Source organism: Furipterus horrens, unplaced genomic scaffold, assembly GCF_987537825.1.
Source record: "Furipterus horrens unplaced genomic scaffold, mFurHor1.1.pri manual_scaffold_3, whole genome shotgun sequence".
NCBI lineage: Eukaryota > Metazoa > Chordata > Mammalia > Chiroptera > Furipteridae > Furipterus > Furipterus horrens.
In genome coordinates this window covers 26,284,173-26,307,662 of record NW_028327173.1, presented here as the reverse complement: position 1 = coordinate 26,307,662, position 23,490 = coordinate 26,284,173, and the positions used below count along the sequence as shown (strand labels likewise).

At 46.6% G+C, this 23,490-nt stretch overlaps 1 protein-coding gene, 2 long non-coding RNA genes and 1 other non-coding gene across 12 annotated transcripts in view; 3 read left to right on the top strand and 1 right to left on the bottom strand.

Annotated features, from left to right (window-relative positions):
- Positions 1–3,643: 3,643 nt before the first annotated feature.
- Positions 3,644–6,312, top strand: LOC150014664 (uncharacterized). The gene is made up of 3 exons (XR_016509940.1): positions 3,644–3,720; positions 4,812–4,922; positions 5,775–6,312. It is a non-coding gene; the product is annotated as an uncharacterized LOC150014664 (long non-coding RNA).
- Positions 6,313–6,639: 327 nt separating this feature from the next.
- LOC150014663 (uncharacterized) lies at positions 6,640–8,132 on the bottom strand. Its single transcript, XR_016509679.1, has 2 exons — positions 7,150–8,132; positions 6,640–6,989 (listed from the first exon to the last, which is right to left on the bottom strand). It is a non-coding gene; the product is annotated as an uncharacterized LOC150014663 (long non-coding RNA).
- PABPC4 (poly(A) binding protein cytoplasmic 4) overlaps positions 6,873–23,490 on the top strand; it is a 26,284-nt gene continuing 9,666 nt past the window's right edge. The window contains exons 1-16 of one of the 9 annotated variants that reach the window (XM_090269166.1): positions 6,875–8,014; positions 10,852–11,045; positions 11,775–11,890; positions 13,080–13,219; positions 13,575–13,669; positions 14,348–14,485; positions 15,057–15,152; positions 17,156–17,428; positions 17,756–17,843; positions 17,977–18,048; positions 18,600–18,686; positions 18,781–18,908; positions 20,034–20,127; positions 20,243–20,373; positions 20,569–20,671; positions 21,717–22,029. In XM_090269166.1, the coding sequence (XP_090125292.1) occupies positions 7,822–8,014; positions 10,852–11,045; positions 11,775–11,890; positions 13,080–13,219; positions 13,575–13,669; positions 14,348–14,485; positions 15,057–15,152; positions 17,156–17,428; positions 17,756–17,843; positions 17,977–18,048; positions 18,600–18,686; positions 18,781–18,908; positions 20,034–20,127; positions 20,243–20,373; positions 20,569–20,658 (1,935 nt within the window). In that variant the 5' untranslated portion in view covers positions 6,875–7,821 and the 3' untranslated portion in view covers positions 20,659–20,671; positions 21,717–22,029. The other 8 variants (XM_090269165.1, XM_090269164.1, XM_090269168.1 and 5 more) reach the window with 8 other exon arrangements.
- LOC150014662 (small nucleolar RNA SNORA55) lies at positions 15,424–15,557 on the top strand. The gene has a single exon (XR_016510357.1). It is a non-coding gene; the product is annotated as a small nucleolar RNA SNORA55 (small nucleolar RNA).

Here is a 23,490-nt window from a genome sequence, read left to right as displayed (position 1 = left end):
ATCTTTGTGCAACAAAGTTTCTAGCCTCTAGCCCCAGGCAAGCAAAGGCATCCTGAAAGCTGCTTCCTTTTCCCTATCTCCCAGCTGCAAAGGCTGGGGTTTGTTTTTGGATTCCCCTGTTTCTGTAACATATTGATGTTTCTCTCTCTCTCTTTCCTTCCTTTCTCCTCTCTCTAAAAATAAATAAATAAAATATATTAAGAAAAAAATAAAGAAAATGTCATGTTGTGATAATATGGTAGTGTATTATCCACTGTCTGTCAAATGCTTATTATATTCCTGGCACTGTGTGAAGGTTTACATATGTCATATCATATCACATCATTTCTATTCTGCCAATGAGGAAACTGTGACCTAGGAATGTGAAATGACTTACCCAAGCTAATAATCGGCTTATCCATCTCTGGACTTCTGTTTACAGAATACTCTATCTGCCTCCATTCCATTTCTACCTTCCAAAACACTATCATCTTTTATTTTATTTTTATTTTAAAGATTTTATTTATTTATTTTTAGAGAGAGGCAGAAAGGAGAGGGAGAGAAACATCAATGTGTGGTTGCCTCTCACACTCCACAAATTGGGGACCTGGCATCAACCCAGGCATGTGCCCTGAATGGGAATCTAATCTGCGACCTTGTGGTTCACAGGCCAGCGTTCAACCCACTGAGCCCCACCAGCGAGGGCACTATCTTCTTTTAAAAGTCCAGTTTCAGGCTTCCTTAATGCCTGGGGTTTCTGTCTGGGGCACATAACTCCATTGGCATTGGGTCGTAATAGTTGATCTGAAAGTCAGATGTTCCCACCAGATTGTGACCAGTTCCAGGGAAAGGTCCATTTTGGTAGCCAGTAACCAGCCTGGGACCCTGAACAAGAAGACAGCAGTAATGAATCTCCTTGTTGATTCCTTTGACCTCTGCAGATGAGTTTTTTAGGTCAGTTCCAGCTTTTAACTCCCTGGTCTTTGGTCACGTCACACACATGTTTAGTACTAGTTTGAGGTATCAAAATGATATCTGACATGCAGTAGGTGCTCATCAAATGGTGGTTTATTCTTAGCATTTTCTGATTGACTGTAAGGGCCAACAAGACGTCAAGCAGATCTGCAGCTCTCAATGTGGGAAGGAGAGACAGGAAGGGAAGGATGTCTTCTCTCCAGTGGGCAGGTGTGGGGTCCCTCCTCCTCAGAGGGCTTACTGAGACCCTCACACAGATAGTGGAGACCCAGAGGTGTGACAACTGCTGTCCCAAGTGTGCAGGCTGTCTTGGTGTCTGTACAAAACCTTTAAGATCTCAAAGACCCTCTGTGGACAAGGAAGGGGTTTCGGTTCTGATGGGGCAGAACCACTGTTACTCATAGAAAATTGAGCTCTTGTAGGAAGAATTAGAAGAACTGGCCTCCTGCTGGGAGGATGGGGCTGGGTTTCCCCTGCTCTCATTTTCAAAAGTCTCTAGATTCAAAGCACTTTTCACAAGGTTTACCCACACACACGCGTGCACACACACAAACCTGTGCGCTCGCACACGCACACATTTAGGTGCTTCTTATCTCTCGCCTCAATAAGGGCAGGTTGTTCTGTGAATGTTTAGCTCACGGTTCTGTCCCCAGCCCTCCCTGGAGCAGAGCCTGGCTCTTAGGAATGTCACATATTGTGTGTGTTGAACGAATTTAGAAGGATTTTGTCTCTGCTATATGGCAAAATCCTCCGCTGCGGAGGCCTACGCCTGCACTCATCTCACTTTGAAGGTTTTTCTTCTTCCTCTTCCCAACCCTGCACACATACCTTCTCTTCACACGTGTGGTCTATCAAGTACAGACCCGAAGAGAGTGGGTTCTGCCCCAGCGAAACAAAAAACTGCACCCCTCCATATCCAGTAAAGGTGGATTTGTAATGATGTTCTCAGACCTCCTTCCCGATCCCTGGCCCGGTGATTTGTCCAGCCTCTGTGCACCCTACCTTTAGCCCTGATGAAGCCCGGTTTGGGTTTGGCAGTCCTGGAGTCCAGGTGGCCATTTTGGTGGCCTTGTATATCTTTCCCTTCTAAGACTAAGTGATGACCTTGTGTTTAGATGTGGGCAATCTAACTTTTTTCTTTTAGTTCCGAGAAACTTGGGAACCATCTTTGACTCCTACTCTCTCACTTCTCACATCCAGTTAATCATAAACGATACTAAATTTTTACAAATCGAGCTACTTCCTCCACATTCAGGGCCACCACCTTAAGTAGCCATCACCTACCAGGTTTCCTTGCACCCACCAGGGAATAGTTTTGCATTCTACAACCAGAGAGGCTTTTTTTTTCTTTTTTCTTTTTTTTCTTTTTTTAGTGTAATTTGAGCTGAAGCACTTCCCTCTTAAAACCCTTCAGCTCTGCCCTTTGATCTCAGGATAAAGTCCGAACTGTTTCAAGTCCCTAAGAACAGGCTGTCTTTTCCACCTCCCGCAGACTGTGGGAGTTCTCAGCTCAGGGCCTTTACACTTAGTGTTTTCCTCTCTCATTTTCACTTAGGGATCTCTCTTCTCTTCCTACAAATGCAGCTTGGTAACAATAATGATCAACATTCATACAGACAATTCACATTATTTTTCTCACAGTGACCCTACTAAATGAGTGCCTTCCAGATGGGAAAATCGGACAGTCAGAGATGTGAACTAGCTTGCTCGAGGTCTAGCTGGGGAGCTTGATACCTCTTTGAGGACAGGGACCATGTGGGCTTTGCTCATGGGTGCCTAGTATTCATTTGTCTGGTAAACAAGTATTTATTGAACAGGTAGTATGTTCCATGTTAGGCACTATTCTGAGTTCCTGCTTTTATGAAGTGTATGTGTAGATACAGTTGGGAAAGAATAGACACCAAGCAGGTAAACACATGTATGAACAACGTAATTTCAGGCAGTAATAATAGCCCTGAACACTAGAAGACAGGATGCTGTTGAAGGTGTTCAGAAAAGGCCTCCCCAAAATGTGCCACTTTGGCACGTGAATTATTTTGAGCCGAGAGCAATCAATATTCTATGGGCTCACAAGGAACTTCTACCAACTCCCTTAAAGAATTCAATTTGGGTGCCTGCCCATAGTAAGAGTTACCACCAGAAATAACTTCTTATAACCTGTCTAGAGGGCAGGGTAAACTAATCACTGAACATTTGCTATTATCATCTTGTTAATAATCTTGCTTCCCTCAGAAGCCCCCAGGTGCCTTACCTCATCCCTAGCTCAAAATATCATCTATACCTCATTTTCCCTTTCTGTCTCTCATTCATGTATGTGGGATTTCTGTCTGTATGTATGTAATTAAATTTGTTTATTTTCGCCTGGGCTGGTGTGGCTCGGTGGATCAAGTGCCAGCCTGAGAATCGGAAGATTGCTGGTTCGATTCCTGGTCAGGGCACATGCCTGGGTTGCAGGCTGGGTCCCCAGCTGGGGGTGTGCAAGAGGCAATCGATCAATGTATCTCTTGCACATTGTTGTTTCTCTCCTTCTCTTTCTCTCTCCCTTCCTCTCTCTCTAAAAATAAATAAATTTATTTTCACTTGTTAAACCCTCTCATGTTGATTTTTAGATCAGCTGGAAAAACTAGATAAGGGTAGAGGAAATTTTCTTCCTTCCTCAGAGTTGGCACTGTGAGCAGGATATCTTGGAGACTGGGCGCTGCTCACCCTCCTGAACTGCTACAGTAGAAAGAGCCTGGGACCTCGAACATGTATTGGCAAAGAAAGGTAGGAATTTTTGCCTAGTAAGACTCAGATCTCTCTACCTGTAGAGTTCAGTGGAAGCAGAGTGGTGAGAGTCCCTTCATTTTTTCCTTTTCTAAATTTAGATTAGCAGGAGAAAATATTTGTGGAGCTAGTTCCTTGAGTTTAGTGACTTTTGGTTATTTGGTATGAGTACTCTCAGGTTTCATTGATCTGTTCCTTCCAGAGATGGGCCCTGTTGTGTCTGTTACTTCACTTGCCTTGTTTTATGTTTTGAGAGCTCGGTTTTGACTTCTTCTATGGTGTCTGCCATTGGAATGTGCACATTATCAGCATGCATTTGGCAGCCAAATAGACTAGGGATTCATGTTATAACTTCTGCAAAAATTGTCAGCAAGAAAAATAACTCAATGTGATGAAGTTTTCATAAGTAATCTAAACATAAATAAGAAAAAATAAATAGATGTAAATAGAATAAAAGGTTTTTAGGTGAACTCTTGAGCAATCTTTATATGTACTGGAAAATAGTTTCTTAAAGTTCTTTGATAACTTGAAACTTTAAAGTTTTGCTAAATTCATTGACTATCCAGATAATTTCCAAATAAGATAAAATAATGAAATATTAATTACTAAACATAGATTTACCTAGTTTGGGCTTCCTATTACAGAAAAACCAAAGAAATTTGGGTCTGTTAGTAAATGTGTCTTGTACTTCACTGAAAGATTGTATTATGAAAAAGCATATATTTCGAGAAGTTATGAAATGTATTTATAAATTTATTGATCTAAAGACTACTAGTGTAACAGTTTACAATTACTTCTTAGTTTTCACTAGATATTAAGGTTTCTAAGGGTTAAAATTCTAACTAATATAGAAGGAAATAACATATATTTTCAGTAATAGAAAATATAAATAAAAGAAAGGTTGGTCCTAAAATAAGTTGCTTATTTCTGAATGGGTATAAGAATAAGACACAAATTAAAAGGAAGAAGGAAAGTTGTAGGTTTGTAAAAAGAAATCTTGAGAAAGAAATTTTATGTGTGATCAAGCTGGATAAGATTAAATAAAATTATTAGGAAGGTTTTTTTTGTTCTTGTTTTTGTTTTTTTTTTAGCAGCCCTGACTGCTGCAGCTCAGTGGATTGAGTGCTGGCCTGTGAACCAAAAGGTCACCAGTTCGATTCCCAGTCAGGGCAGATCCCTGGGTTGCAGCCCACGTTCCCCAGGTAGGGGTGTGCAAGGAGGCAACCAATCAATGTATCTCTCACACATCAATATTTCTCTCCCTCTTTTTCTCCCTCTCTTCCCTTCTCTCTAAAAATAAATAAAATCTTTAAAAAAAAGAATTTATTAAAGTCCAATCTGTAGATTGCTTATGAAAAATTCTAGAAAAGCAGGTTTAAAAGCCTATATGATCAATTGCTATTCTTGTCATAATTATACAAATAACAGGCCGAGTTTATTAAATTAAACTTAATTTGCCAACAAATTAGTCTTAATTTGGCTATCTTTGATAAACAATGGAAATGATTTTAGAGAAAAAATTATGTTTCAGTAATATACCTTTGTGGACATTAAATCCTAGTGCTGTACATTGTCTTTTGAGGTTTTTGTTTTCTACCCATAAACTGGACTGGATGCTGAATTTTTCTAATTTCCTCCAATATCTGGCTATTATTCTGAAACTAACGTTTCCAATTTTCCTGCCACTTTTCTAACTTGTTATCATTGAGAACTAAAACTGCCCTTTTCCCAAATCTATGCAAGCTGAAGTGTGACAACTTAATATACACTTCAGAGAAATCACCACAGCAGCTCATATATGTACAATCCTTGTGCCTGTTGCAGACAGATCACCTAATACATGCAAACTGTAGACCTGGAAAATTTATCAGACTGTCACTGCCTGCCTTCCCTCCACCTAAAGATGATTCCAGAGAGACGTCTGGAAATCTTCTCTGACTGACTGCCTGGAGAACTCAGAAATGGGATTACAGTCTGCTCTAATCATTAACCACAGTTTTTCTTTTGTTTACAAGGAGAGGCCTCTTATTAAATAGTGATTGCATGCTCTCTAGGCCTTGCTTCAGGAGCCCACTTGCATCACTATCTCCTGAAATGAGACACAACTGTTTGACTGGACCGACCTAGTCTCAAGGCTGAGAGCTGGTTTAGAGGAGTATGGAACAACCCATCAAACCCAAGTTCTGGAATATGAAGCTTCTCAGAAAGTTTACAATGCAGGACTAAAGTCGGTCAGAACAGACTTCCCCAAGATATGCCACTGTGGCACGGGTATTATTTTGAGCTGAAAGCAATAAAGACCCTGTGAGCTCAGGAGAAACTTTTACCCTTCTCCCTTAAAGAATTTAAATTGCAGGCCTTGACCATAATAAGTTATTACCAGAAGTAACCTTTTACAGGTTATCTACAGGGTAGGCAAACATCTAATTACCGAACATCTGTTCTTCTTATAGTCCTGCAAATGACCCTCTTCCCCTTTGAAACCCCTAGGCACCTTACCGAGGTGTCAGATATACATCATTTTAATTTTCTGTCTGAACCTCTCATGTATTGGAGTTTCTATATATAATAAATCCTTGCATAAATCTGCCTCAGGTGAATTTTATTATTAGACCAGTTGAAATAAAGTTTCATTCTCCCCCACAGAGCCTAGACACTAACTTTCCAGAAATGCCACTATCATGATTGTATTTTGTTTCATGAAACTTTACCAAAATTTGTTCATCTTTCTGGAAAATTCCATCACCCATAGAAACTACTGCAGTTGTAGCTGTCCATGCCTGATAATTCTGAAAACTTCAGAATGTTTTCTCTTGTACTTGGACCCAAACATCTACACAGTACAACACCTATTATATAACTTTAACTTATTTTATGTCATATTTATTTTACAATTAAGTAATATACTCATTGTGCGTGTGAGTGGGTTAAATTATGTATCGGTTTTATTCCTGGGAGGCGAGGTGTTTGCAACAAGCATTGGAGTGGCCAGAGGATCTTAAGCCTGCACAGCCAGCCCTCCTCCGCCGTGGAGCGGTCCTCCGCGCGCCAGGGGTCGCTGTGGCACCGCGCGGCCGCGCCAGGTCCCTCTCGCGCGGCCGCCCCGCCTCGGGCCCCCGGGCCGAGTGGGCGGGCACGACTGCGCCCAGGTCGCGAGGCGCCCTTCGACCAGCAGCGCCCGGGGCGGGTATAAATGGAGCGGTGGCTCCTCCAGCCGCCTCTCTCCGCCCCGGGTCGCCGCACCCTCTGCTGCTTTCGGGCCCAGCAGCCTGAAGAAAAAAAGAAAAAGATAAAAAAAAACCCGAAAACGCTTTAAAATCTGAAAAAAAAAAGAAAAAGAAAGAAAGAAAAAGCGAACCCTCCTCGGAGAACCCGCGGGGAAGTCACTTTTGCACGCTTCCGGCCTGCCCGCGCCCGCCGCCACCGCACCTGGGCGTCCGTCGGTCCCCGTCTGTCGGTCTGGTGGTGAGCCGCCCGCGTCCACGCGCCTCCGCTCCTGCCGCCCGTCCGCGCCGCGTGGCAGCCCCGCGCTCCCGCCCCCCGCGCGCGCCGGCCTCCCCGCGCACCACGTGTCCGCGCTGCCCTTCGCGGCCCAGCGTGGAGGCGGCTGCGCGCTTGGTCCCCCGGGCTCGCCGAGCCGGCACTGACAAATATTTTGTATCCCACTTCCCCGGCTGCTGTAATCTTAAACCGCCAGGAGCCCGAGGCCTGTATTTATAGAGAAACGCGTGTCTTGGAGGCCGCGTGGGCACCGTTTGGTTGCCTCTTTAAGGATTTTTATAATTTGGAGGGAAATCCCCATTTTAATACATTTGTTTTTGAAATTTGGAGCTTCAGACCGGAACAGCTGAGAATTACAAACTCCCAGGGAGGGCCATATTGTTTTTGAGAGCCTTTTGTCTGCGGTCTTGCAGTCTCCAGCGAGCCGCCCCCGAACTCCTCTGTCCCCTCCTGTTTCTGAGCCTACTCCAGCTTCTCAGCTTCGCTCTGCCACCTGTGAGTCGCGGCGCGGGCCCCGGCTCTGAAAACAGCCCCTTTTGTCCTGTGTGGTCCCTGTAAGAAGTCCTCCTGGCGGGGCTTGGGGTAGTGGGGGCTGGGGAGATGAACGCTGCCGCCAGCAGCTACCCCATGGCCTCCCTGTACGTGGGTGACCTGCACTCGGACGTCACCGAGGCCATGCTGTACGAAAAGTTCAGTCCTGCGGGGCCTGTGCTGTCCATCCGGGTCTGCCGCGATATGATCACCCGCCGCTCCCTGGGCTATGCCTACGTCAACTTCCAGCAGCCAGCTGACGGTGAGTAGAAGCTGTCCACAAATTCTCGGTCTCCCAGGGGGCCCTAGGAGTCATCCACTGGGCAGATCCCCACCCCCATGGAGAGGGCATCACGACAGCACATTGCCCCAGAAGTCATACTGTGGGGAACAGGATGCAGGGGGTGAGAACATGGGATCCTGGCATCAGATGACCAGTTTCAGTAGTTTCCACCACTTGCTAACTGGGTGACCTTGGGCTAATCAGTTGTGGCAGTGTGGTTGGAACCCAACGAGACTAAAACGACGGTTTCACAGGGAAGTCATAGTTGTACTGTGGTGTGTGTGGTCCCGCTTCTGTGGGGTTCTGTTAGAGAGACCCTTGCTGGTGAGTGGGCATGGGCTGGTGCCCCTCACAGGCCTGCCAAAAAGGACAATTGAAATACAGTTTCTGCTAAATTTTTAGATTGTCAAAATGGTGTCCCTTCCCCCACCCTTCCCCTGGCCTGGGAATCTGATTTTTTGCTGATAAGGGTCTTTCAGGGCATTTAGGAAGCAGGGGAATGATTCTGCGCATTAAACTTGAGCAGGCACTTGCGTTAGCACCACCAGAGCTTCATGTGCCAGGTCAGCTCCCTGGTCTGGGTGTTTCCCACGGGTTGAGGGAGTTCTTCGGATGAAGCCCGGGGAGAGGGGGTCTCCAGGTAGTCTGGGGAAGCGCCGACTCTTCCGCTGGGCTGTGGGGGATCATTGTCTCACCTGTGAACGGTGCTTTACACTCGTCAGAACCCTTTTACTATATCCTATCTGAAGAAAACAGGACTCCTGCTAAGAGACAGTGACTGCAAAAAGCTGGTGGCTGAGCCGGGACTGCCAGTCAGTGCTCTGGGAGCCCATGCTGGGCCTCAGCTTGGGGCCGCGGCATGGAGAGGTATGCCGCAGGCGTGGTGGTGGCAGGAGTCAGGCCAGAGGAAACCTAATCAGGGACTGCACGTGACTCCAGATTAAAAAGGAACAACTGTAGAGATCACCACTGGGAGAAACAAGCCATTCTGGCCAAGGATCTCCAGGTCCCTATTTTTGTCTCCACTTTATTCATTCTCTGAAGCATAGAGAATATCACTTGCCCAGGATGCAGCTGAGACCCTAGAATTGGACTTGCTGGGTTACACCAGGCACTTCTCCCATCAATTCAGTGTGCTCTGAGCTGACTTGTGTATGGCCGCAGGCACAAAGGAGGTTGCTGAGTGTGACCTTTTTAGGTGGGGGTAGTAGGTACATTGGCTGTTGCCTGCCTTCTTGACTCTTCTGAACAAAAGTCCTGTCACTTAGAGATAATAGCAGAAACCATTGGTCAGTGTGTCTGCCAACACATACTTCTGCAGGACCTCTCCCTGCTATAAATAAGTGCAGCTCGGTTTGTCAGACTAAGCTGACTTGCCTTCTGCAGCGCTGTCTGGAAATAGAAGAGGAGCTGTGTTGAAATGAGTTCCTTCGCTGCTAATTGATGAAACACAGGTTGAGGTCCTAGGCTTTTGACCTCAGCTGGTGATCACAAGCGCTCTGTGCCTGAACTTTTCCTGACTTAGATCTGCCCTGTCTCCCATTTCCTGACCTCCTCCCCTCCCACACTGAGGAGCCCACCTGAGGAAGATGGTTGGAGACAGGTGTTCCCTTGGCTGGCTGGACAGCTGAGCTTGTGGAGGGGTAGTAAGGGAATTTTGTCCCCTTTTTAAGTTGGATGGTGCCTTGAGGCAGGAAACAACCCCCTTCCCCCCATCCCTTCATGAAGGCATTCTGAGTGATATATTACTGCATAAGTCAGGGTAACTGGCCACCAGCTCTGGGTCCTTGTTACTGTCGGTGAAGAGAATTGCCTCTGACTACTGGTGGTGCTATATTTTAGCCTCTGGTCCTTTAAATGGTCTCCATGGTGCACAGGTGGACTTGGTTGGGAGAACTTGGTTGGACACTAAGGCATTTGAAGGCCTGGAAATCACCAGGTGCTGAGCTCACCTGCACTGTCTACTTAGGTAGAAAGGGGTGGCAATTTCATCCTTCTTGTCTCATAATGGAAAGGACATTTCCATGTGTGACCATTAGTATTTATCATTTTGATGATTGAGGATTTTTTAATCAATTTCTGATCTCAGAAACTGAAAGTATAAGAAACGGGGCTGAATTCAGGGATGGCGCATTTTCTACCCCAGCCATTTGCTCACAGTTTTGTTTTGTCATTTATCTCATAGTTGTGGTGTAGACTAAACAACAACTAGTTGATAACTTTGACTCAGTACCTTACTAAAAAAGAACCAGAAAATCTGGTATTATGTAGTTGCTTTTTAAAATTTATTCTGTATTAGTTTCAGGTGGGTAGCACAGTGGTTAGACAGTGCTGTTAGTTTCTTAATCACAAGTTAGCTGCACCGCTTAACCACCCTTGAACTTAAGTTTGTTCATTTTATAAAATGGATAATTTCACCTGTCCCATCTGTGTCACGGTGGGTGATAGGTTGCAGTGTCTTTTAGAAATGATTTTAAAAGCTTAGTCAAATAGGAGGTATAATAGTCCCCCTTTATTTGCTGTTTTGCTTTAACTTGAAAAGTCCTGGAGTTACTTACTCCTAGGATGGTGGCAGTCACCTTCGTGAGGTGTTTTATTTTTTATTTTTTAAAGATTTTATTTAGTTTTAGAGGAGAAGGAAGGGAGAAAGGGGTGTGGTTGCCTCTCACACCCCTGCCCCCTCCTTGCAACTGCAACCCAGGCATGTTTGACAGGGAGTCGAACCAGTGACCTTTTGGTTTGTGGGCTGGCACTTGGGCCACTGAGCCACTCCAGGTGTTTTATATCCTTGACTGAGATGTGTTTTTCTCTTGCAGCTGAGCGGGCCTTGGATACCATGAACTTTGACGTGATTAAAGGAAAGCCAATCCGCATCATGTGGTCTCAGAGGGATCCCTCTTTGAGGAAATCTGGTGTGGGAAACGTCTTCATCAAGAACCTGGACAAATCTATAGATAACAAGGCACTTTATGACACTTTTTCTGCTTTTGGCAACATTCTGTCCTGCAAGGTAAACACTGATTAAATGATTTCAGCAGAATAATTACCTCATCCTGAAAACAAAATAATACTAAATGGGAAACTGCTTTGGAATTGATTGACAGGGTATGGTAATTCTCAAAATTCTGGAAATGGCTCTTAAGCCTAAAAGGTCCCTGTAGATAATTCGTACCACAGCCTAGCTTAACTAGCAGGTTCTTTTGTGTCTTTGTTTATTCTTCCCTCTGCCTGAAATATCCTTCCTGTCTTCTAATTTTGGAAAGCATGAAAGGTTTCTCTTGGCAGTGGGGACCCAGAGCAGTGCCTCTGGTTTCCGGGAAGCTGTATGTAGTCATTTTAGAAGCATAACTTCACCCTCTTCCTTTTCTGTGCACCTGTTTATGTGGAGAATTGGGTACAACTTGTGTGGTGGTTGTTTACATGTCTTGAGTCTACACTAGGCTGAAATTCTGTTGCAGGCTTGGAAAATGGTTTGTCTTTCTACTGCACTGTGGTTTTGCCCGCAGACCTCAGTGTTATTAATGGAAACATTTGGACTAGAAGCAGCCTAATAGTGGCTACCGTTTGTAAATGGAATATTGCTGGGTGCCTGGTGCTGTGCTGAGTGTAGTTCCTGCTGTTGGACCAGGGATGGGCTCAAGGCCTCAAGACACCGGTGCCTGGAGTAAGAGACCATGTGGTTCTTGAATCTCTGTAGCTGCCCAGTGGCGCTAAAGTGTCCTGCCTTGTCTTTTGACAGGTGGTGTGTGACGAGAACGGCTCTAAGGGTTATGCCTTTGTTCACTTCGAGACCCAAGAGGCTGCAGACAAGGCCATCGAGAAGATGAACGGCATGCTTCTCAATGACCGCAAAGTGTGAGTGTCCCAGTCTGGAGCAACAGCCATCGCATGAGCCAGCCGTGGCCCCACCTCGGTATTAACGCACACACAAGGCGGCTACTGGTTCTCTCGGCCCAAGTGTGGCCTGCTCCTACCTCTCCACTCCAGGGCTGGTGAGTCTCCCTGCCGAGCTATGGCAGCCCTTTTGACTCGCCAAGGTGGGCTTCCTGCCTAAGCTATGGCCTGCCTGCCGCCTCTCCATTAAAAGCATACATCTGTGGGTTTTGTGAGCATTGGCAACTGGGGCTGGCTGGAAGATGGCTCTAAGCCCAGTCTGAGCAGAGGTCTTGGCCAGCAGCAGAGTGGAGAGGGCCCTGGACTGACCAGGAGCTGTATATTAGCCATGTGACCTTGGTCTGTCCATGGGGTCACTCACTAGGGGTTGATGCCAAATTGTCCCCACTCGGCTAACTTATGACTCGGTGGCCTTCTAACACAGGGCTGGCTACACAGTGACACTTAACTTGGTTACAGTGGAAAGATGCTGTTCCTTTAGACCTTGTTGCTTTGCTGTATCACACAATGGAGAGATGGGGTCTTAGCTGAGCCATGCAGGGGAATGAGAAGGGACAAGGAACCTTGGCTGTTATAAGCAAAGACCATTTCTGTCCTTTGTGCTATTGAACAGACCAGGAGATGGCTTACATTAATAACATGTATATGCCCAGTTGTCAAGTCTCCCAAAGGTATCACTAGAAAGAAATCTAAAGATTCAGTGTATGGATATATTTCTATTAAGTGTAAAAAACACTGAAGTGAATAAAGTGAGAAATTAAAGGTAGTTTACTCCAGCCATTTCATTCCTCAGATTAACCACTATTAACAGTTTGGTTTATATCCTTCCAGACCTTTTCTATGCATTTACATAGATGCACAGAAATGAACGTTTAAAAAACGTGGTCATCAGGTTTCTTCACGAAGGCAGTGTGATGTGGTAGGAGTAGCCTGGTATGAGCCAGGACCCTGGGCTGGTCCCTGCAGGCCAGTCCTGCTTCTTTTTCTTTCCTGTGGGGCGTTGGGCACCTCTGAGCTTGTTCTCTTGGTGGTTGGATTGGGACTTGTGTTTTAACCTCTCCTGTCAGCCTGTAGCCTGCATTCCTTTGAGCCCCTGGAAATCATGTTTTGTTCCTCTGGGTGATCACTGCCTTTCATGGTTTCTTCTTAGGTTTGTGGGCAGATTCAAGTCTCGAAAAGAGCGAGAAGCCGAGCTTGGAGCCAAAGCCAAGGAGTTCACCAATGTGTATATCAAAAACTTTGGGGAGGAGATGGATGATGAGAGTCTGAAAGAGCTGTTCAGCCAGTTTGGTAAGTCAGGTCCTTGGCCCCATGTGACCTCTTCCACAGTCCACCAGACCTGGATCTGTTATTATTTAAGAGGAGAGAGCACCTAGACCCAGAAGTAAAATACCTTGCATGACAAAGGTCATAGGGTAGATAAGAATAGACTCCAGTCCTCGGTTCTTGGCTTTACCCTGCCTCATCCAAGCCCCAAGGCCATCTCAGCAGCTTGGTCAGGATTAGAAGTCCAGGCACGTTGCCTCTTTCTTAATAGTCCATCTGGGTTCAGCAGGAGGTTGCTTCAAGTGGGCTCCCAGAGAAGCCTCTCTCCTTGATCTGTGGCAGAGATGGTGTTACTAATAGTTTTGTCCTTTGGTAATAGGTAAGACCCTAAGTGTCAAGGTGATGAGAGATCCCAGTGGGAAATCCAAAGGCTTTGGCTTTGTGAGTTACGAAAAGCACGAGGATGCCAATAAGGTGAGAGTACCACAAGGGTTGGGGAATTTTTGTAGGACGTGGCCCCAGAGTGTGGGCAAGGCCTTGATAACACAGAATGAAGCTGGAATTACCTCAGTGTCTAGTAGTGATGCACAGTTACTGTACTCTGGAATTGCCTTCTTAAGGGGTTTTACATGTTAATGTATCAGTTAACTGTTTTCAAAGCACTTGGCACAAACCTCTCACCTTAGCTGTTCAGCCTTGTAGGTTGAAAATAGGACAGGTGTTTGTTCCCATTCATAGGTGAGGGAACTAAGGGCCAGAGAGTTGTTGATTTGTCAACAAGACAACAGCTGCTTGTGGGTGAAGCATTGTGCTAGGCCCTTGAATGTATCACTTAATACTGGCAAAAGAACCTGAGAGATCTAGTGACAGCCAGATGATCTAGGTAGGCACATGTCTACTATGATTGTATTTATACATCTGTACTATTTTCTCTTGTATTGTCTGGGCCAATAGCTCATCTAAATATTAGCCCCATTTTATTGATAAGGAAGCTTGGATTTGCTTAGCTGCCTTCAGAGACAGTGAAGTTAGTTTTTAGCCTTGGAGGGAAGATTTCTTTCTCAGAATATTTGGTGGGACTTAAGAGACCTCCAGAGCAAGGCCCCTGCCTCTGCCTCTTGTTTTAAAGATGCGTGTGTATTTCTTCTTCAGGCCGTGGAAGAGATGAATGGAAAAGAAATCAGTGGGAAAGTTATTTTTGTAGGCCGTGCACAGAAGAAAGTGGAACGGCAGGCTGAGTTAAAACGGAAATTTGAACAGCTGAAACAAGAGCGAATTAGTCGATACCAGGTGAGAGCTGGTCTTGGCACAGCCTCCAGTAGGGAATTTACTATGGTGTGCTGGCAAAGCACCCTGATGTTGAGCAGGCTTTCTCGCTGGGGACTCGAAGCCTGTTCACCATCACCAGGTTTAAAAGGAATATGCCTACCAGGGACCAAAGAGATTAATTTATTTAATCTAGAGACCCTGTTCCAGAAGTCTCGGGCTTGCTTTAGTCATATGGGCTCCTTTTACTTAAGTGAAGCCCGTCTGGAATGGTGGCAAGTAGAGCCCGGGACGGGGTAGGGGCGTGGGCATGGTCAGCCAGAGCAGCCGTGAGGGACGGAGGGTAGCAGCATGTGACTGCTGATGCTCCTGTCAGAATCTTTGGGCGGTAGTGCCTCAACTTGGAGGTCAGAATCCCATGCAAGGCTTATTAAAACACGGATTGCTGGGACCCAGGTTCTGGCCTGAGAATTTGCATTTCACTCAAGTAACCGAAGATGCTGCTGTTGCTAGTGTGGGGCCCACACTTTGAGAACGACTGTCTTAAGGCCTATGTGGGGGACACGAGCAATTAACAGTGATCCTTCTGCTGTAGGGGGTGAATCTCTACATTAAGAACTTGGATGACACCATTGATGATGAGAAGTTAAGGAAAGAGTTTTCTCCTTTTGGATCCATCACCAGTGCTAAGGTATTTTACACTGAGGTTCTGGGATTGAAAGCAGAAGTTGTGATCTTTCAGCGGTTTATTGGCATTTGTTTCATGGACGGAATAGGATCTAAATTGTGTTCATTTCTGACGATAGCTATCACATTAATCTCGCAAATTCCTCCTGGCATTCAATTAGCGATCCAAGTGTGTGCTCTGGAGAATGACAGTTCATTCGGTTATTACTGCGCTGTACCTAAGGCCTGGAGGGGTGGAGGTAAATCAGACCAGTCCCTCACTGCCAACGCCCAGAGCACCTAAATCTTTCCCATTCTTTGCTGCTCCGTGCTGGTGTGGGGACAGATGGTGCCACAGTAAGAGCAGAGGAAATCCAGACGGGTTGTTTCCATGTGTCTTGGGGCCTGTCCCTACAACTCTGCCACATTCCCTGAACAAAAGTACTTTGAGGATTTTAGAACTGGGATGGGAACTTCCATCCTGGTCTTAAAAGAAGGAGGAAAGAAGATTGGGAAGTTTGTTTTTCCATGTTTTGCCGTATGCGTCATTTGCTTGATTTTCTTTGCTAGTTAGATCAACTGAGTTAGCTGAATAAGTGTGAACCCCACTTTAAAGTCAAGGAATTTTGAGTCCTTGAGTAAGATGTTCTGGTTACATGAGGATGGTGACTGTGTGTCCTTGGCACTTGGGGAGTGTGACAGGATCTGAAAGTTGTAGGTTGTAGCCCATTGCAGACAGTAGCCCTGCTCAGCGGAGGTGCGGCAGATGTCAGAGTCCTTTAGGTGATGAGAAAGAAGGCCATTTGGGCCAGTGAAGACTTGAGGTGACCCTGCCCTGGCTCTTAGCCTGAGTTACCCACAAACTGGGAGTGCCATCATCGTTGTAGCAGGTATTGACCAGAGGCCAGCCTGCGGGGTTTCTCCAGGTCCTCACCCTTTCGCTCGTATTACCCCCTTGACTGGCTTCCGTCAGCGTGAGGAATGCTGGTCTCTCCTTGCTTAGCTGCATAGCAGTCTAGTTGGCATTTGCAAGAGCACAAAAGAAGCACACCTTGAAGTTTCAAAGGCATCATTTAAAAAAAATTTAATCTACTGTGTTTTTTTTCCATTATCATTGGAGTCCCTTTATTCCTCCTCCCCCAGCAGTCACCACACTATGGTCCGTATCCATGAGTCTTTTTTTTCTTTTTGCTCAGTCCCTCCACAGAGGCATCATTTTCATGATGAAGGTGTCTTGTTCTTACCTTATTGGCACACCTCATTGGTAGGGAGTTGTTGGGTTGACACACATTTACTCCCACATCCTCCGCTTCAGGAGGCTCTCCAGGCAGTGAGCTCTACAACACAGAATGGTGCCAAGCACACATTCCTATTGCTGCCAGTGCTTCTGAAGCGATAGGCCAGGGGAAGGAATAAGGAACACTTTCAGGTGAGGAAAGAGCCATTTGTGAACGACCAACTATAGAAAAGACCACATGAACCAGCAGGCTTGTGGCTTTGTAGGTATTTGCCTCACGGACATGGAGGCTCAGAGAGGGCAAGTAAGCGTTTTGTTAATGTACAGCTTAGGAATTGCAGAGCTGGGACTAGAATCCAACCGTTTCCCAACTGGTCATTTTTCTGCTGTTATTCCCATTAAATTAATGGTGGCAGTCACTGGTTTTAATGCTTTCTCACATGGTATTTCAAAAGCATATGCTAACTCAGTTAAATCACATGACACTGCTGTCCAGACTCGTGTGGGTACCCAGAGGTAGCTGCGCTGCTGGGTATCAGGAAACATCTTTTGGTTCCTGGTTTAATCATTAGCCATATCATAGAATTTGGAACTTTAAGAATTTAACAAAGAAAATATCTAGGTCCTCCCCTTAGAAGTAGTGACTCAGTTGGTTTGGGGTACATCTTGGGACAGGGTAGAGAACCCGTCTCCTAGACATAGTGACTCATTCAGCAGAACCCAGGTTTTCTGGCACTTAATAGCTGCTGGAACATAGAACGCCCTTTTCTTAGGCTGGTCTCCTGTTGTAGGTGATGCTGGAGGACGGGAGAAGCAAAGGGTTTGGCTTTGTCTGCTTCTCATCTCCTGAAGAGGCAACCAAAGCCGTCACGGAGATGAACGGACGCATCGTGGGCTCCAAGCCACTGTATGTCGCTCTGGCCCAAAGGAAGGAAGAGCGAAAGGCTCACCTGACCAACCAGTATATGCAGCGGGTGGCTGGGATGAGAGCACTCCCTGCCAATGCCATCTTAAATCAGTTTCAGCCTGCAGCTGGTGGCTACTTCGTGCCAGCAGTTCCACAGGTGGGTCTGCTGTACGTTCATGGCTGTGGAGCCTGCCCGCTCATGGTGGCGCCTTTAGTGGTCGGGAGAGGGGGGTCTGGGATATGAGAGTTCTAGAATGGAAGGGTAAGGGTCCCTCAGATAAAATGAGGAAGGTCTTATCCATTGGGACACCTAGAGTGGCAGGGGTAGGGTAAAAGAATCCCCATTACCTGACCTTCCTTACCCCAAGCTTTTGAGTAGAGAGAGCCTCTACCTGAATTAGCCAAGGCCTGGTCGTAAGGTGAGATATTTCTAGTGTGGACTCGGGTCCTTAAAATAAAAGGGCTTGGGTGCTCTTTCTTACAGGCTCAGGGAAGACCTCCCTATTATACACCTAACCAGTTAGCACAGATGAGACCTAATCCACGCTGGCAGCAAGGTGGGAGACCTCAAGGTAGGTGGTGGGGAACAGGGATTTGAACACATCACCATGGTCTTCCTGCCTTTTGCTTGCCCCGTGTGAGGTGCAGCCTAGGTTCTGGTCCACATCATTCACCCGTCATGTGCAATTTTTGTCTTTTTGCCAGGCTTCCAGGGAATGCCAAGTGCTATACGCCAGGCTGGGCCTCGTCCAACTCTTCGCCATCTGGCTCCAACTGGTAATGCTCCGGCCTCTCGTGGCCTCCCTACTACTGCTCAGAGAGTCGGTGAGCAAACTGGCCTGGAGAAGTGTGGCCTGGGGAGGAGGGAGTCAGGATGGCTAGGCTCTGCCCGGGGTTGGTCAGTTTGTTGCTTCATCTTCAAGTCCTGGTTCCGTAATCTTAGCTGTGTGCTTAGGTAGGTGCTAAGGGGCAGAGAGACAGTTCATTCTAGGAGTGTTGGTTACTTTTTTAAAGGGTCCTTGCTCATTGGTGACCTGTGAAAAAGGTTAATTGTAGAAGTGTGTTAGCTGGATGACTAGAGGCAGCCCATTCTTTTTTGGGTGGAGTTGGGAGAGTTAAGGAAACTTTTTTTTTTTTACAGAGTATGTCCTGTATTCTGAGAGGTGGAAAGAGTTGTATGTTATCGGTTGGCTGTTCTTGACAGTAGCAGTAGCAGCCCAATGTGTGATGTGTTGTGTGAACATGCGTTGGAATTTCTCCTTCCATTGGGGCGTGGCCAGTTGGACATCTGCTGCCAACACTGATGTGCGTTTGCTGGTCTGTTGTAGGGTCTGAGTGCCCGGACCGCTTGGCTATGGACTTTGGTGGGGCTGGTGCCGCCCAGCAAGGGCTGACTGACAGCTGCCAGTCTGGAGGTGGTATTGGATGCACACAGAACGGGGAAAGCTGGGATTTGACGGGCCTTTGCCGAGACTGACGGGCTTTAATTTTACTTGTTTTTTTCCTAAGGTGTTCCCACAGCTGTGCAGAACCTGGCACCCCGTGCTGCCGTTGCTGCTGCTGCTCCGCGGGCTGTAGCACCTTATAAGTATGCCTCCAGCGTCCGCAGCCCTCACCCTGCCATGCCGCCTCTGCAGGTGAGGGCCGCCCCACAGTGCTAGAAGGATTTTCCCCGTTTCTGTGTGATTTCAAAGATACCTTGCTATGATTCCTTCATTAGGTATTAAATGCCTGCTCTGTGTCAGGATGCTGTGTTCTGCATGACGACACTGCCCGGGAGGGCTCTCTAGTGGGCGAGAAGGGGCTTAGAAGTGTTCTTACTGATAACAGTTCACTCAGAAATGCCCCAGAGGTGACAGCTGGTGCTTCCTGCTCTCCTTTTTACAGGAGAATACATATGTGCTCATTCAGCTTAAAGAGGTGGTATTTCTTTTTCACCTCCACTGCCACAGAAAAGTTCAGCTTCAGAGGTGTTAAGTTGGAGTGGGCAGTTGGGCCTTGGTCTCATTTTCTGAGCTGGAACTTGCTGTCTCTGGAGCTGTGTCCCCAGGCAAGCCACGATGGCAACTGGTTTGTTGAAAAGCTTAGTAGCACTTTGCTTGGAAGAGCTGTGCTCAGCTTTGGGATCCATGAGCTGCTTCCTCTGCTCTGTGCTCTCTAGTTGAATATTTTCCAGAACTTGATAACTATGTGAAGTATTCTTTGCCTATAAGACCCCTTACTCTTGAGGCTGTCACAGGCACTGACATTGCATATTAACAGTCCTCAAGCATTTGATATAGTAAAAACATTTGGTGCAATAAAGGTCATGTGAGATTAATTTAAAATGGTTTGATATTCATATCCTCCACCAGGAACTCACCCTAAAGGAAAATGAAATTTTCAGGAAAAGGCTATATATGCAAATGTTCACTGTACCTTATTAACAAGATTTCAAATACATGGGTAACCTTGCGTAAATAACCTTGAGTAAATTAAAATAGTTTAATAGACAATTGCCAAGGATTCTAGATTTGTTTTATTTCCCTTTCCTTCTGTTAGCGTGCTGTTCTTAACTGCAATTGGCTGTGTTTCTTGCCCACACCACTGTCCTCGCCTCACTCTCCATCCCTCACAACTGCAGTTAAATCCTTGACAGCAAGGGCAGCTACCTCCACCTCCTCTTGCATAGAGTAGACTTTTAGTTGTTGAACAGTCAGGCTCTGATCATTGTCAGAGAGTCTTTTCCTTGGTGCTAACCAGCTGCCTCTCCTCGTTCCCAGGCGTCCCAGCCTGCGGTCCACGTGCAGGGCCAGGAGCCCCTGACCGCCTCCATGCTGGCCGCAGCACCCCCCCAGGAACAGAAGCAGATGCTGGGTGAGTGACTCACGTGCTCGCAGAAGAGGAGGCCAGAGCCTGGTACCGATCTGGACACCAGTGTCCATTCTTTCCTGGGATTTGACGTGGTTTTTACTTGAGGGTCTTCCCACAGGAGAACGTTTGTTCCCACTCATCCAAACCATGCATTCGAACCTGGCTGGGAAGATCACAGGAATGCTGCTGGAGATCGACAACTCTGAGCTGCTGCACATGCTGGAGTCCCCCGAGTCTCTCCGCTCCAAGGTAAACGGGTGGGCTCAGCTGGGGAGGAGAACGGCTGGTGTCGGACCCTCAGGTGTGGCACAGAGAAGGGGCTGCTCTGGTGTGGGTATTTGAGAAAGAAGTCAGCACCAGGAGAAACCACCGCTGGACCTGGGCATCAGGGAGGAGTGGGGGCTGCTCCTTCCATGTCCCTGACCACCTAGAGATTTCTCACAGGTGGATGAAGCTGTGGCGGTACTACAGGCTCATCATGCCAAGAAAGAAGCTGCCCAGAAGGTGGGCACTGTTGCTGCTGCTACCTCTTAGACAAGGAAAAGCTGTACGTTTGCCTATTTTTGTTTTCAGCAATGGTTTTGATTCATGAATAATAACTTCCTAAAAGATTAGGGACAATATATAGAGCCATGTTTTTGCCATTTAACCTGGTAATTTAGGCATGCTATCTTCTGGTTTTTTTCTGTCATCTGGACGTTAACATGGAGAAGAGTAGAGGTTGTATATTACAAGGAGCAAACAACAGTTTTCTCAATAAAGAGTACATGATTAGCAGTTCTGTATAGCTTATTATCTTTTTCTGATGGTTATAACCAGATTTCCTCAAGAATCCCATTTTGGCCTGGAATAATGAATATATATAGCTATGTCATAATCAGCTTTCACAGCCTCGTTTCTGTGAGCACCTCACTGGTTTGCTTTGAGATTGGTGAGGTCAGCTGTGTGTGTAGCTGTTGCTTAGCTCTGGGAACACAGTAGGCACAGGCCTTGGTGTCAAAGTGGGAGAGACAGACACACACCTAACTAGTTACAGTGTGTGTTCCACTCGACTTCTGGACTTGGGGGCCTTGGCCTCTTTCTTCTGGGGATTTGGGTGAGTGAAGCTAGGACCCTTGACAAGGACCAGTGAAGAAAGGAGAGGACCGAATGACCAGCACAGTCAAGGGAAAAGTTCAGGTGGTAAGGGCCATACCTGGGGTGGAGGTTAGGGTTGACTTGACATAGCCATGGCCCCTTGGCTTGGCATTTGGAATTCAAGCAAGAGAACCATAAAACTGGAGAAGCTTTCAGTACAGGATGGCCTAGAAGGGTGGGATGAGTATGAACTGTAGCTATCCTTGAAGTCAGTGGTTGTCAACCAGGTGTGCCCCTTCAGAGGACATTTGCCAATGTCAGGAGACATTTTTGGTTCTCACAACTGGGAATGTGTCACTGGCATCTAGTGGGTAGAGGCCAGGGGTGCTGCTAGACATTTTACACAACACAACACCCCAAACAATTTTATTTAGGCCAGAATGTTAGCAGTGAGACTGCAATTTCATTGAATCTCAGGTTCTTTTGATTATTTATGTTGGTGCTTTGCTTTTCAGGATTCAAAAGCCAAATAACCCCTCATGAAATTCAGCTCAAGGTTTGAAGACTTCCTAGCTTGTCCTATGGACCTCAACATCAAGAACCACAAATTACAAATTTAATAGGTCATTTTGTATCAAAAGGTCAATTATGAAGCACCTAGAGTTTTTCAATTAAAAGAATATATTCTCTGGGTTCTGCTATGGCCCAGTGTTGACTTTTTTTTCTATTGTGGGTTTTGATTTTTTTTTTTTTGTCCCCCCCGAAATTGGTTTTATTTGGTGTACCCAAGTCTTAAGTTTCTCAATAAAGAAAAAAATCTCCATAAAACTGCCTCTGTCTTGTTTTACTCTGACCAGTTTCATTCTATAAATCTCTTGCACTGAAATTAATTTTAGAATGTAAATAGGGTCAAATGCAACTGTGTATATTTGATCCCTTCCTGACAGAATAAGCAGACTATTCTGGGTTAGCCAGGTGTGCAGAACTGCCCCACTGCATTCTGTTGTGGGAGGACTTTGTACTGGCTCCCGTTTAACTTAAGGGAATAGGAGTCTGATCAGAGCAGGCCTTGAATCTGATATAGGAGTGGCATGTTTCTGAAGGACAGAGAGAGAGATGAAGATCCTGGCCCCTCCCTCCGGACGTGCTGGTTGTGGGTTGTCGGTCCCTTCTGTCTCCTAGGACAGTTCTGTATATAGCTCAGCAGGTTTAGTTTCCCAGATTCTACGACTGGGGTTTTCCCTGGCAATGGGAAAGGGCTTGGGAGTTATGTCTGAGCGACAGCAACAAACAGTTGCTCAAGTCCAAAGTGCTTTGTGGTTCTTTCAGTCCTCAAACCGACTATAACCTGACCAAGTTCAAGAAGTCTTTGCCTTCCCTGTCTTCCAGAAAATTCCTTTTCTCCCTTTGTTGGGCTTGGCAGGCTGTCCTACCCCAGGGCCTTGCCCACGTGATCCCTTGGAATGCTCTTCCCTTTTGGCCGGCCCCCTTTTTCCTTAAGGTTTGGCCCGGCCTGCGGTAGATTCCTCCATTTTCTGACGACTGTGGTCAATGCGGCTGTGCGTTAGTGTTTTTTTTTTTTTTTTTTTCCTATTATCTGACTACCCTTCCACACCCAGCAGCTGCAAGGCCTGGTTGGCGCAATAACTGCGCCAGCTGGTCAGGGGGCGGGGCGTGGGTGCTCGCTTCCGGCGGAAGAGTCGGGAAGCAAGATGGCTGCTGCCGAGAATGCGCCGGCGTGGGGCGGTGCAGGGTCTTCACTGGCAAGGCGTTGATTGAATCGTGGCGGTCGGCCCCAGAAGGCACCGCGGCAGCGCGGCACTGCGGCATTGCGGCACGCAGCGGCCAGGGCCCAGTCTCTTATAGGGCTTCATGCCTGCGGCCTGTGAACGGTGCTCGCCGCTGAATGGCTGTTGGTCTTAGCGCCGCCCATAGCCCTTTTTCTTCTGATCCCGGACCCAGACAGTTGGTGATAGGTTGAGACTTCGGGATTCATCCCGAACTGGGCTCTGGTTCCTTAGATGAAGGCATTCCCAGAATAGCTGGGGGATTATGCAAACAGCCTCACTGCGCGGCTGGTGAAGCACTGATGCAATTGTATATTTGACTTGAATAGGATCGCGCTGTGGGTTTCAAGAAATGACCATTCCACCCAGAAAGATGAGGGCAAGCATCCTGGATGCACTGAGGCCAGAGCTAGGTTTGAAAGGTCAGGCGTTAGATATCCAGGGTGGGCGCAAGGCGCTGGATTGAATGGAGAGCAACAAGAGCAAAGGACCACATGGGTAA